The sequence below is a fragment of the Chionomys nivalis genome, chromosome 2, assembly GCF_950005125.1.
Source record: "Chionomys nivalis chromosome 2, mChiNiv1.1, whole genome shotgun sequence".
Lineage (NCBI taxonomy): Eukaryota > Metazoa > Chordata > Mammalia > Rodentia > Cricetidae > Chionomys > Chionomys nivalis.
In genome coordinates this window covers 99035146-99050231 of record NC_080087.1, presented here as the reverse complement: position 1 = coordinate 99050231, position 15086 = coordinate 99035146, and the positions used below count along the sequence as shown (strand labels likewise).

Genomic DNA, 15086 nt, shown 5'->3' with positions numbered 1-15086 from the left:
GCAGCCCTGCCCTTGGCTGACCTGTAAACATCCGCTTCCTCGGGAGTATTCAGAGCAGCACTGCTGAACTCCTCTCTCAACCACTGACCTCATGCTCATTGCAGACAGAGGGAAGCAATGGCATATTATCTTCTCTGTACCTGCCTGTCTAAATATGCTTGACCCAAAACATAAGTGGTTAACATAATGTGTTAAAATCTGTAGAATCTGAACTTTGTTGGTGCCTATAAACCTGAGCTCTTTCTTTAGCTATCCTGAGCCTTTGGTTTTCCTGTGGTATCTTTATGTGATCACACATTGCTCTCTTTCATTGATTGATCATATATTTTACAGATATTTATACTTTTCTCAGTGATGAACATTTTTAAGTGGGAAGACTTGCTACAAATAAAGCATTGATTTATACTGGCTGTGTTTTATTTTTTGATGGCATATTTTTTTTGGAGACCTTCATTAAAAGCTTACTATGTTAAGGCACTTACTTGTTAAGTGGCTGAAAAGGAATAACTTTTGTCTGTTTTCATTAATAAATATTCTTTTTTCCTTTTTTTTTTTTTTTTTTGGTTTTTCAAGACAGGGTTTCTCTGTGGTTTTGGAGCCTGTCCTGGAACTAGCTCTTGTAGAACAGGCTGGTCTCGAACTCACAGAGATCCGCCTGCCTCTGCCTCCCGAGTGCTGGGATTAAAGGCGTGCGCCACCACCGCCCGGCAAATATTCTTTTTTCCATAAGAAAGTATGATAATTCTTAATTCAGGGGCATCAGGAAAAACTATCATTTTATGGTATATATTTTAAAGTACCTAATGTGACTTAATTTTTGCTCAACTATATACACATATATTACATATATGATATATAAAACCTCTCACATATTTGCAATAAGACTCTATTCTGTTCTGAAATTAATTTTCATGGTGGTATTTTTAGTACTTTTAGCATGTATATGTTTTATTATGTTGGCTTATTTTTCAAAGAAGGCGTTTTACCCAGTACTAAATTACTCCATTTGTGTTTGTGATGAATAATAGTGGCCTTTAGAAGCACTGAATTCAAATAGGTATCACTAGACTATTACAAGCATATTGCGAATCTGTTCAAGGCACTGCCAAAGGCTGTCTGTGCGTTGGTAAGAGCCATGTTGATTGCATGCTGCATGCATTCCCAATGTGAATGGAAGAACACCCGTTGTTGTATGTATCTTCTCTAACTCCCATCAGGGTCTCACTGTGCGGGCCTGTTTAGCACCTCAGTGCTCGGGGGTTCTTCAAGTGCACCTAACCTACAGGATTATGCTCGTACTCATCGTAAAAAGCTGACCTCTTCTGGCTGCATAGATGGTATGTGCACACTCGCACACACAGATTTATACCTACACTCATGCACACACTCATGAGCAGTGTTTCTCCAAAGCAAGTCTAAGGCCACAGACTGCAGTGGAGCCCTAGCTACTTCTTCCCACACAACTGTCAGTGCTCTCTGGGGTCCACATCTGGGGTCTAGGTTTTGGTAGTCAATAACGGATTTAGACTACATGCACAATAAGTGGTCTGTTAAAATAGAAAATTTCATAACTTTATTATCATTTTAGCTGAATGAGAACCTAGATTATAAAGAACAAATTTTCCTTAACATTTAAACTTTTATCTACAATTAACACTCATTTTATCTATTAATATGAACAAACTATTTAGCATAGAATAGAATAGAATGTCTATTTGTGAGAGAAAATATATTGGCCATCATTTTTATAAAAATAAATAGAACAGGCTATTTTTAAGTTCCCTGTTAATATGACTTCAGTTTTATCATTCTGATATTCAGAATGTCTCTGAGACTCATGAAAATTTGTCCCTTGTGATAGGAGGGGTGTTTTCAGCTCTTGCAGGATCAGCACTGTTTAAACGTTTGCTCTTATGTGTACAAATAGTAAAACATGGATTTACTGGAATTGCCAGGTCATCTTGCTTTTCTTTCTTTTGTGTATTTCATTAAACATTTTGCCTGTACCATCAAGCCAGTTACTGCTTCTAACCAGTCTTCGGCTTCCTCATTCTTCCCTCTGCATGTCACCCAGCTCTGACTTCCTCACCTGTTTGTTGTCCCCTCTGTTTTAAGTGTTCTTCTTTTGGCAGCTATGAACTTCAGGGACCTGTTTTTCTCTTTCTCAGACGCCACACGCGGGTCTGCTGTTAAAAGGTTTTCTATCTCATTTGCTCGACACCCAACCAATGGTACGTTTGCTTTTTATTTTAAAAGATACTCCCTGCTTCATCCCTTTTTAATTTTTTCTTTTATTTTAAAATGTGGGATACACAGTATCATGTATTTATCCGTCTTTCATTTCAGTTGGCATACAATCCCAACTTACTTACCAAACCACTGATACTGTCTTATTCTCTTTTCTGTTGTGATTTCCACAATAATTGAGCATCACTCATGAAATTGTCCAATGGCCACAGTAATGATGAGCCTTAATTCTGAATTAACACCTGAAAATTCTAATTTCTTAAGTGATCAGTTTATATAATTTTTAGAAATACAATTACTATCTAAATTTCTTCTTAATTCTTAACATTTTTTTCTAATTATTTTTCTGATCACATTGTTTTATTGAGTTATTCAATAAAATCCAAAGCAACCCATGTCACAGAGCCCCGTGAGACATGTCTCTGTAAAGGTCTTGGGAGCCAGCTGCCGCGAGGGACACTGCAGCAGATGGCTGGCTCTCTGTCTGAACAGAACTCGGTGAAGTGTGGACGGCTCCGGAGACGGTCCAGGATCAACCTATCCTTGGGTGGCTATACCTATGGTTTACTGTTATCCAGTAGTCTTCTCCTTTTGGTGCCTTTGGAGAATTCCTGGTCGAAAGAAAACTAAAGTTAAAAGAATCAGGTTCCATTATAGTGACGCTGGATAGGAGCGTGTCCGTGACTTCTGTTATGAATTGAGTTGTGGTGTTTTAGGTTTTTGCTAAGAGCTTGATGTTGATCCAGGCAGAATAGTTACTGATTGGTTGTGTTTTGGGAATGTTTTGTTTTGCTTGAGGTGGAGCCTGATTTTGTAGTCAGGCTAGCATAGAGCTCACTGTGTAGACCAGCTGGACTGCAACCTTGCAGTCAGTCATCTTGCGGCAACCCTCCCGAGAGCTTGGATTACAGACAAAAGACATCATACCTGGCTTTCTGTTGGTTTTCAAATCCCACATAGACTTTACTTTCACTTGTAGTGAAGTTACTTTTATACCTGGAACTTGGTTTTTTTTTAAACTGCAAATAAGTCTTTCAAAAACGGACTCTTATGAAGCCTAAGAATCGACACACGGTTATGATCTCCATTTGGACCGTTTAACAACACTTCTACATAACAGCTGGCTAATACTTCTTTGACAAAGTTAAGAAGACCTCATCCTCAAGTGAAAATTTAACCAAATATCTTAATATGCTTTGCTTCAGTGTAGCTGCTTAAATGTTACTTTTTGGAGGAAAAAAAAATCTGATTTGATAACAGTTGCAATTTCTAAAGGTAGCATATGCTTAGTAAGTCCTAGAAGAAAAGCATCTCACAGAAATCACTACAGGAGCTATCATCTTTTGTATGAGTGCCTTTGTTTTCACAGCAAGCTCTGGGTTTTCTGGGAAAGTTCTATGTTTAAAGGTAAAAGTTGTACTTAAATTTAATAGAAAATAAGAGTAATTTTGTATTCCTTTAGTTTAGGCTTTTTCTTTTAAATGTGGCTTGTCTACATTATGCAGCTTATTGCATAGAACTATATTCCTTTCAATTCTAGAAATATTCCTTTGGGGTTTTCGATATTTCTTCTTCTCTAATGCTGTTCTGTCTTATCTGTCCTGTGAATTGTCATGTGACCTTTTCACTTTTTATTTCCCATGACTTTTATGTTATTTCTGTCTATAACCCACATCCTGGACTTCCCTCCTCCATCTTTAGCTTAAGGAACATGGTGCACAAGTGTCTTCTGACAGTGTTTACCTTATTTTCTGGGCCTCTGTGCAGAATCCCTATCCCTCAGTAGGTGCTGCTCTGCTTCCTCTGTGGAATTTCTAGGCTCCAGTGGTATGTTTTCGTAGCTTCCAAACATGTCAGAGGGTGGCGTTTGAGACTGCGGCACTAACCCTTTCATTGTACATTAAGAGCTGTTTGAGACGAATGGCAAGAGTGTAGTCTAGAGCAATTTGATCAGACATCCTTTGCTGTTTTGAAATTCAGCAGGCAAATGAAAGGAGCTCTCACAAAAGACGGCTGAGCACCCTGAGAAAGGAGAAAAGCATATTGTCTAGAGAACTGCAAAGAAAGGATTTGTGCTTGTTTGCATGAACTACTTGTACTTAAGAAGAAAGGGAGTTGTAAAGCTTCGTTCCTCAGTGGGAACTGAGTGAGGTGCTTTAGCTGCTGCTGTGCCATTTTATCGTTGCTTTTGTTTTGTTTTGTCTAACATTACATAAAACGGTCTGTCATGCTTTGGTTTGCACCTGGAAATCTAGCATTAATTTTATTAATCCTTTGGTTATTTTTATAACAATATTCAATTCCCTTTTTAAAACGTTCCCTGTTCCAACTGAGAATTCCAGCAATTCTTGAGTTCCTCCCAAATTGTAAAGAAATCCAATAGCATGTAATCGCATAATGAGCATATGTCTATGGAGAAGAGTCTAGTTTGCAGTCTGAGTTTAGATGACTTATTTTTTAACTAATAATAATCAATTTTTATGTAAATTTGAGTGTTGGGGATATTCTTCAAGAAGACTTATCTTGAATTTTGGGAAGCACTTGTTATTTTAAAAGTGTATGACAGTAGCTTTTAAAGCCATTCAATTAAATAAAGTTTAAATAGATAATTTTATTATTAAATTGAGGATCTAGTTTTTTTGTTTTAGGAAAGTAATTTCTGTGTATAAGTGCTTTTGTGTTATTGATTATATTAACATATTGCTGCATGATTCATCGTGAAAATCTTGTATGCCTTTGCAATGGTTAAACATGAATATATTTGCAATTTATTTGCTTTTTACTTGGTCTAACTTTGCTCAACCAGGGATTTCAAAAAATGAAATTATTGCCGTTCAGTAAAGGATTGTTTAAGAATTTTAAGTCCAGCCTGATTGAGGAAGTGTTGCCCAAGGACCACATTAGGGTGTTAATGGCTTTAGAGAAAAATTACAATTTGTGCTTCACAATTAGCTCCTGAAATTTGTGTCTGAATTTCCCTTCTTATTATTTAATTGTTGAAGTATATATTATCAAGGTACTGTAACATCTTGGTCTAAGGGAAATATAGCATCAGCTTGTTTATCTGTAAAATAGATCTGACATTGAAAGATTAAAAAGTGAACATTATCTCCCCTACATCCCAGGTTTTCTCCTTCCTGTACTTAGGTTTTTGTGACATTGGAGCATTGTGTGCATGCTGTGCTGTCTGATTGCATTTAAAGTGATCATGGTCATATCTTGTTTTGGTTCCATGTTGCATAGCATCTGGTGTCATGACTTGAAAAATCTTGTGTGTTTGCATGTAAAAAACCTGAACTTTCCAGTCCTAAGTAAGTTGCCTTGCTTTCTAATGATTGAGTTTTGAAATAGTCAACCTTACTGTTCCATTGTTTCTTTCTTCTCTTTTAGGCTTTGAGCTGTATTCCATGGTACCATCTATCTGTCCTCTGGAGACTCTTCACAATGCCCTGTTTTTAAAGCAAGTGGATGACTTTTTGGCTTCCATTGCTTCTCCATCAACTGAAGTTCTACGCAAGGTCCCTGAAATATGTATGGAATTTACATTTGCTATATTTTATTACTGGACAATAGATATTATCTACATATAATCCAAATTTTAGCAATGCAAATTCAATGATAATTGTGGTAGAATTTTAAGAGAGACATAGGTAAAGGAATAATATTAGTAATTCCTTTGTATTACACATGGGTAGTAGACTGTTTTTCTTGATTCTATACCCAAATCTTTTTTCTTATAAAAAGTAAACAATATCATAGAATTAGCACCTTTTTAACTTTTTTAACTATACGTGCTGGAAAGCTCACATTCTTTTTTGTAATTTACAGAATGGTTCACATGAACTCACACTTGCCCATCCCTCACCATATTTGCTAAATACTTGAGACATTTAATTGTAACTGTTGTTTTGTTTCATTTTTTGAGACAGGGTTTCTCTGTAGAATCTGTTTCTCTGCAAATTCACAGTGATCTTCCTTGCTCTGCTTCCCAGAACCTGAGATTATAAATGTTGTGCCATCATCATGTTCAGCTTTAGAAAGGTGTTTTATCAAAGATACCAAATTAGAACAAAAGGCTTTTAAACTGTATTTCTTTAAAAAAAAAAATTGTCTGAGCCAGGCCCTGGTGGCGCACGCCTTTAGTCCCAACACTTGGGAGGCAGAGGGAGACCATCTCTGTGAGTTCGACACCAGCCTATTCTATAAGAGCTAGTTCCAGGGTAGGCACCAAAGTTACAGAGAAATTCTGCCTAAAAAACAAAAAAAGTGTGAAGAATGCATTCGTGTGGATTAAGAGAGTTCCTCGCTATGTAAGTTTGGAATTGACTGTGTTCTCCCTGGACCTAGAGATACATTGATGTGTAAAAGATTCAAATTTTATAAACAACCCAGGTTTTCTGCAGCATTTTTTGTTATTAGGACAAGTTTTTCTTTCTTTTTTGCAAAGATTAAACATCAGGTGGCACTTGTCATTTTTAGCTCATAGCATCCCTCAGAATGTTGGAATTTCCAGTTTGGAAAGCATTAATTTGAGGAGAGAACTATTCTAGTTACATCTTAGAAAACCACAAACTTTCGTTGCATATTATTCTTTTTTTTTTTTTTTTTTTTTTGATTTTTCGAGACAGGGTTTCTCCATAGCTTTTGGTTCCTGTCCTGGAACTAGCTCTTGTAGACCAGACTGGCCTCGAACTCACAGAGATCCGCCTGCCTCTGCCTCCCGAGTGCTGGGATTAAAGGCGTGCGCCACCACCGCCCGACTTTCTCCTCTTTTCTAATATGCTGTAAATATTTTTTTGCCTGAGCATAAAATGATGGACATTGAAGTTCTTAGAATTAATAGCACTTTCCAGTCTTAATGTCTCTTCCTTTTCCTGGACCATCACATTGTATATTTGAGGAGTATTGTTCACAGTTTAATCTGTCCTAATGATGTTCCTCCATCCTTCAAAGTGATTATACCCTTTGCCATTTCTTCTGCTTCCGGTAGTATAGGCCAGCTGTCAGTCAGTACTGGTAATGAGGATGTTTCTAAACTATTTCACTTTGTAGCTGCCTTTGGAAAGCAGGCTTTTATTTCAGATCTTCTATATGAATTGTCCAATTCTAAGCATCCATAAACTCCAAATGAAGTAAATTATAAATAAGAATGAGTCAGGAAAATATAGTCTCATTTTAGTTATCTATAATTTAATAAAATACACAGCGTTGTTCCCTATAAAAGGAGATTGCATGCTGGTTTCCCAACCACCCAGACCGGAATTATCACACAGAAATTATATTAATCACGGCACTGTTTAGCTAACAGCTGAAGAGTATTTCCAGCTAGCTCTTACATCTTAAATTAATCCATTTTTATTAATCTGTGTATCGCCACAAGGCTATGACCTACAAGTAAGGTTCCAGCATCTTTCTCCTTAGGCAGCTATATGACATCTGCCTGAGTCTGCTTCTTTATCCCTGCATTCAGTTTAGTTTTTTTGCCTAGGTCTATTCTGCTCTGCTATAGGCCAAATATATAGAAATGTATAGAAGCAGCTTCTATATTACCAGCGGTAATAAAACATATTCATAGCATACAGAGGGTAATTTCATTTATCTCCCCCTTTCTGTCTAAATCAAGCAAGAATTACAGTTACAGTATTTCTTTGTGAGTCTAAAATTTTATATCTAATTTATCTTTTATCATAACTAAAATTATAGTTAAAGCTATAACTATCTGTCTTCAAATCCATCAAAGACCCCAGAATAGATATTCCAAATAGGCTCTATTATAGTGTACTGTTTTTCCCCTAAACTTCATGTTTCACTGCTCCCCTGGGCTGAGGTTTTCAACTCTTCAATTATAGAATATAGAATGAGTCTCATAAGTGAAAAGGTCTTCTGGCATCTATTGATGCTACTGAATTTTAGAAAGTTTGCAATTCATGACTTGGAAGTCATCCAGGAATGATGTCTCTTTGTTCTTAGGAAAAATGTAATGTAATAGCTAGAGAAAGAAAATCCTAAGGTTTATTCCATAGTACTCTTATTTTGTGATGGCTTCATTTTTTATAGTTAGTGAATCCAGTTCATTAGAGTAAATTATTATGACATTAATGAGGTGATTTTAGATTCCTGTCCTGTTTGTTCTGATGAGCTCTTCTCTGTATCATGAAATTTTACTCAAGACTTTCAGCTTTTTTAAAATTTCATGTTGTTAGCTATTAAGAGAACTGGATGAAAAGATGTGACTATCTTTTCAAAGTACTGGATAGACGGCGGGGGAGGGGCAGTGTAGATCATTGGGCCATAACCTAGATTCCCAAGGACCATTGAAAATCCATGACTAAGAAGAAAGCTGAATGTTTAGAGCACCTTATTTTCTGTGATTTTTCATCCAGTAGAACTGCTTTGATACATTTTATTTTTAACATGGTCTTTGGGGAAAGTTTCCTGTCAAAGGAAAAACCCTAGCAGATATTGTTAAGGACAATCAACTAGTCGGTTGCTAAACAGCACTAAACTCGAACTCTGCTAAAGCCTTGTTACACCCCACCCCAATTCTTTTGGACTACTAAATAAAATGTGCCAGTTATGAAATAATCTGAATCTCATATTTTATAGACCAGTTACAGAATTTATACTTAGTATGAATACTGTGAGTTTGTTGTTTATGTTTAATTCCCAGTAAGCACAGAACTGTAATGATTCTGTGGTGTTTATAGCAAAGAATATATTGCTAATCTAGTTTGTCTGAAGTCTTTTCTTCATTGAGAACAAAATCCAAAAGTTGTAATTGAAGACGACTGACAGCAGTATCTTACCAGAGCTTAGAAACTCATGCAAGTGAGCTCCATGTGCTGCCTGCGTGCTGTCTCATCTCTGCCCATAGGACTTCATAGCCAAAAGTTACCTCCTTACCTGCTCTTGCTGCTCCATTCTGTGCCCCCATGTTGAGTAGAAAGCTGGGCTATGGATAAATTCTCCTCCCTTCAAGGAAGATAACTCTCATCTGTGTAAAAAGAAAGAGAACCTGTTATTTAACTGCTTACCATACAGTTATCTATTTAATTAACTATGATATGTCAGTAGATGAAAATGCTCATAAATAAATAATCCCAAGTCTGCACTTATCATTAGGATTTTTTCTTAAAAATTGCTGTTTGTTACAGGCAATAAAACTAAGTCATGAATCCCTGCCATTTTTTTAAATATTTATTTATTTCTTATGTATACAATATTTTGTCTGTGTGTTTGCTGCAGGCCAGAAGAGGGCATCAGACCCCATTACAGATGGTTGTGAGCCACAATGTGGTTGCTGGGAATTGAACTCAGGACCTTTGGAAGAGGAGGCAATGCTCTTAACCTCTGAGCCATCTCTCCAGCCCCATCCCTGCCATTTTTTAAGTGCCTCTTAGAGCAGGATGCAAGTAGCATGTTTCTCTGTGGATTTGGGGTGTGGGGATTCTTCGCTGTATACTGTTGAAATATGTATTTGCAGTATAAACATTTATTTGAGTTAAGGCTCTGAGAAAACTGCCTTTTTATTAGAAAGCTGACTTGGCTGAATTGACTGGAAACCTTGTCTTTTCTATTATATACCTTTATTTATTACTTATTGGACATATTTTTACCCACTAAACCATATTATTAGAATTTTTGTAGTTGGGTTTTGCGGCACAGGCCTGTAATCCTACCCTCTCAGGAGACTCTGGCAGGAGGATTACAATTTCAAGGTCAGCCTGGGCAGCAGAGTGAGTAGAGAGTCAGCCTGACTGTCTTTGGCTATCTCAAAATAACAAGTAGGAGAAGGCTGGGGATATATGACTTAGTGTTATAGTACTTCGGGAGCGTGTATGAAGCTCTGGGTTCAACTCCCAAGATTGTAAAACTGAGAGTAAAAAGTGGTTTTGTCGTGTTACTATATTTTGTTTATTTCTTTTCAGCCTCTATGGCCTCACGTTCCAGCCCGGGAATGAGAAGAAAAGTTTCCTTAAATACGTATACACCTGCAAAGATCCTCCCAACGCCACCGGCTACCTTAAAGAGCACTAAAGCAAGCAGCAAAGCAGGTTAGAGATGCCCTTGAACTCTGGATTCCACACAGCAGTAACAGTGGCGACAGTGCCCTTTCCTGATGCTGTAAAAATCATAGCATTTCCTACTGCCTTCCCAGTAGTGATGCCGAATTCAAAATCTATTGCACATGTCATTTATGTGTGTTTTTATATGTAATTTTCCTTTCCTCTTTTGCTTCCGTGTTTTCCTCCTGTATCTCTTGGGCCTAAGGCATCATTTTATGTTTAAAAAACAAAACGTTACCTGGTGCTTTTTATCTTCCATTTGTAGTCTGGTGATGTGACGCCCACATTGAATGCTTTTGCCAGCATTTTTTGAGTGCTGGCTAGTGTGATTGTATGCTGATCCTTCTACCATGACTGCCAACGACATTCTCCATCTTCTTATTTTCCTCTGCTCGCTAACTCTGCTTCTCTGGTCTGATGATCTTTCTCCCTATTCCCTATCCCAGATGGGCACTGCAAACCTGTTCATTCTGTGGTTTCACAATAAAAGCACATGGCGGAGATGTCGAGATTATTTTCAAGTTTGTTATATTTTAGATTTTCTTTTTAGTATGAATTTGTGGTTTGGAGTGAGACGCATATACTTGTTAGTTCTGTGACCTGCCTGACACTAATCCTTAGTCTCCACTAAGAAAATATGGATAATGATTCCTTTATGGAATTGTCAGGGGTGAATACACACGTGTGAAGTAGTTGGCTACATTGTAAACATTCACTGAATGTTTCTTTTATTGCCGCTTTCCTATAGCTAACCTCCATTTCTGCCAGATGAACAGATCCCCTGGTACTCTTGCCTTGTGAATCAGTTGGTGTTTTAAATAGATTTGAATCTTATGCAGTCAGATAAGGGCCATAAAGCTCGTGTCCAATACTGCACAGTTGTCGTCAGTATAATTTTGACGTACTTAATATACAATACAAAACTGACATTTGTATAGTTTCTTTTACTAAGAAATTAGTACTGTTTTTATGTCCATGACAATAAAAAACAGCAGAGGAGGTGTGATTGGTGTCAGTCAGCCTAGCCAGTAATCAGGGAACCAAAAGGTTCAGTTGCTCTTGGGACTGCAGAACATGTTGCTGTTCCTTATATACTAATTAGCCTTATACTTATTTTTATTGTTTTCTGCTTTATTTTGAATTGATTCAGTAATCTGTAGAATTTCACTTAAATATGTGTGTTGCTTTTTGTTGTAATTTTTTGCATTATTCTTTTATTGCTTTCTCTAAATACATAATCTTAGCATTTCAGGGTCTACTTGGAGTTAATTGCGTATCATCCAGGGTAATACATAGAAAGGTTGCAGCTTGCCGAGCGGTGGTGGCGCACGCCTTTAATCCCAGAACTCTGTGAGTTCGAGACCAGCCTGGTCTACAAGAGCTAGTTCCAGGACAGGAACCAAAAAGCTACCGAGAAACCCTGTCTTGAAAAATTAAAAAAAAAAAAAAGAAAAAAAGAAAGGTTGCAGCTTCCTTCGATTTTTCTTTTATCTTTTATTTCGTCTGTCCTTTCTATGTGGTTATCTATGTGTATGTGTTAACTCCGCATGCAGTATAAACAATAGAGTTCAATGCTGTGATAGTTCCCTTGAGTAGTAGTTTATCTTAAAGAAATGAAACAGGGCAGGGAGATAAAACTCTATACTTCTCCACATTTGCCATTCTCTGATGTGTGTCATTCCATCATTGAAGTCTGTATTTCTCACTCGTTTCATTAAGCATAAATTTTTTTTTACCATTTCTTACACTTTGGGTCTTTTGGCAACATCATCTTTTTATTACAACAGAAAAATGTCTTTGCCTATTCTTGCTATCCAGTTTTGGATAGAATTGATCTTTTCCTTGACAGCCCACTGATTACTGGTTCCCACTATTTCTCTAAGATGTGCTAGTTAACACTTTCCGTTTTCTCTGCTTGTGCCAGTGTTCTCGTTCTGTGTGTGTGTGTGCGTGTGTGTATATCTGTGTGTGTGTCTTTCAGTACTCTGATTATGTCTGCCTCTGCTCTTTGTCTTCATTTTTCCTTTCTTTGTATTTTTGGTGTAATCCTCACTCATTTGCTGTTTTCTTTTTTGCCTCAATTTGCTGTTAAATCCAACCAGTTTTTATTTCAGTTATTTTATTTTTATGCTTTAATTTGGAGCATCCTATTTGATCTTAGGTTTTCTTTCAAGACTTTACAAGGTTTTATTTGTTATAAACATAAGGATTTATTTCACCACTGTGCATGAAGTTGCTGCTCTAAAAATTGTTTTTTAAGTTATTCATTTCCTGATTAGTCTGTGTCACTTTTCTCCTTTTTAAGAAAGATGTTTTTCTGTTTCCCGTTATGTTAAATATTTATAGTACCATACATTAATCTTAGTATATTAAGTAACTTTAGGTATCTCATAGACCTTATAAATGACATGTTATAAGTTCTGCAGCCTCGCACAGTAATGAGATGGAAGGTGTAGGAAATATGGTACCCATTAGGGAAATGATATTCAGTGCTAAGCATGCTTTATATTCCTGTCAGATATAAGTAGAGACGGTTCTAATGGGCAGTTGGATTTCTGTATCTGGAGCTAATGGGAAAAAGCCTGGCCACAGTATAAACGAGATTAGCAGAATGGATTGTACTTGCAATGATGAATTTGAATGTTTGCCATAACAGTATAGAGTGAACTAAAAAGTTGGTTTTGTGAACATAGTCTTTTGTCTCACTCTTCTATATTTGTGTTGAGTTCTAAAAACTTAAAATGTTATATTGAAAGCTTATACTGGTTTTTTACAGTTATAGTAAAATAGTCCATCCCCACCAGCATTATTTTATCCTTCATGACTTGTGTATCTCACTGTCTCTTTCTTCTGTTGGTGCAGCAGTCAGCGGACCATCTCCAGCAGTTGCTTCTCATACCTCAACTCGGAAGAAGAGCTTAACTGGCAAAACTGAAGGGCATGAACACAAGAAAAGCACTGGGAAGAAAAGATGAAGTCGCAACAGAATTGAAAGTTCCTATACTTAGAAAGAAACTTGTTGCTTCGCAAAAGATGTGTAAGAAGCCTTTATGAAGCTGTTCAAAACCAGTGATCCATGTGTTAGCAGACTTTGCTTTATATACCTGTCTATTTGCTTTAAACACCTCCAAAGCCAGAGGACCCTCTGTTTTTATTCCAATGAAGAGCTTTGGTGGGATCTAGAAATGTTCAAAATAATGTCTGTCAGCTTTCTGTGTGTGACAAAATACATGACAACTGCTGTTGTTGTCACTGTGATGCTTACCATGTGCCTATGGCAAAGACAAAGGACACAAAAATCCAGCTGACTGGTACCAAAGTGTACTCTGGTCCGATGACTCTACATCCTTACTTCTCCACAAGATTGCATTCAGTAGGATTGGACAGGCAAGATCACACGTTGATGACGTTTCTTAAAGTGCATTTCCAAAGAGATCTCGTTGACCATTTACATTAGAATTTTTTTCGTTATTGTTACTATACCATATGCTGCAATATTTATTAACTGGAGAATATAGAACATGAATTATTTTTTCAATTTGTGCTTTGAATTTTGTATTGTAAATTATTTAAAATATTACAAATATAGGTGGGAAAAGTATACCTTTATACACATAAATTTGCAAATTCATTCATAGAAAAATATTTTCTTTATACATTTCTTTACCATAAAGGGTACTTGGTTCATCAGGAAAAACTTTTTTTTCTATATTAGCAAAAAAGGCATTTTTAAAGTTTTTTTTTTCATGAGCTGTAACTGGTAAGTTTATGAATCTTACACTTAATTTTCAGAGTTTTTCTATGGGCTCAGATAAAAAATGGGAGTTGTTGATGTTAAGCTGAATTCTGCTGTTACTAAGTGCCATCTCTGATATGTTTGTTTTCTTTCCATTCTTATGTTCAGTGTATTTGTTGATTTCACCAAGAAAATTCAAAGATTGAGCATTTGTAGTAAGTAAATGTCATTTACAAATGATGAGATTTGGAGATCACTGTTGAAATTTCATCTAATATTTTTACAAAAAGAAGAAATCACTATCCTTGGTGCTTTTTCCCCTTTATGCACAAATAATTGTGTGAAACATTTAAAATTATTAACAAATAGAACAGTGCAGCCTGCTAAATAGAAGTCAGGAATTGGATGTGACATGACATAAAGCAGTAAGCTATAGCCCCAGGCTTATGTTCAGAACTACTGCACCCTTATTGTACAAATAGAGCTATTATAATTCTTCAAAAGTAACTTCTAACCTTAAATCATCCTATATGAACTGATTCATAGAGAATAGTTATTGTCTTGGTTGCTTTAAAAGGGATGAAATACAAAAGTTAAAACTATATGTAATTAAATAAGTTCGTATACTTCATTTGAATGTAAATGAATTAAATGGATTATATGGTGATATACCTTGTAAACAATTGAATGTATGTTAGTTTTCTGTATGTGAATATGTGGTTAATGTGCTTATTTTGGGGGGGGTGAGGATACTACTTTTATTTTTTAAGTGGAATGAATTAAAATTCTTTGTAGAATAAGAGTGACTTGAATGTCAAGTGCTTTATTTGTGTTCTTTGTTACTTTTATGTTTCAAAATAGAAAGTCCCAATAACATTTTATATTAAGTAATAATTAATAAAACTTATTAGTGACCATGCACATAGCAGTTTACTGTCTTCCACCTTAGAAAGTACGCTAGCTCTCATTTTTCTCAGTTTTATTTAGTAGTTCTAATTTTATATTTGCCAAAATCAATAGTATTGCTTAGTAAGCTC

At 36.3% G+C, this 15086-nt stretch overlaps 1 protein-coding gene across 11 annotated transcripts in view; it reads left to right on the top strand.

Moving 5' to 3' along the window:
• Positions 1-14851, top strand: part of Ppip5k2 (diphosphoinositol pentakisphosphate kinase 2) — a 61734-nt gene extending 46883 nt beyond the window's left edge. For 5 of the 11 annotated variants that reach the window (XM_057751461.1, XM_057751468.1, XM_057751456.1 and 2 more), the window contains 5 exons: positions 1218-1337; positions 2169-2231; positions 5638-5778; positions 10176-10301; positions 13176-14851. In XM_057751461.1, the coding sequence (XP_057607444.1) occupies positions 1218-1337; positions 2169-2231; positions 5638-5778; positions 10176-10301; positions 13176-13288 (563 nt within the window). In that variant the 3' untranslated portion in view covers positions 13289-14851. The remainder of the gene's footprint in view (positions 1-1217; positions 1338-2168; positions 2232-5637; positions 5779-10175; positions 10302-13175) is intronic. The other 6 variants (XM_057751502.1, XM_057751486.1, XM_057751493.1 and 3 more) reach the window with 2 other exon arrangements.
• The last annotated feature ends 235 nt before the right edge of the window (positions 14852-15086 follow it).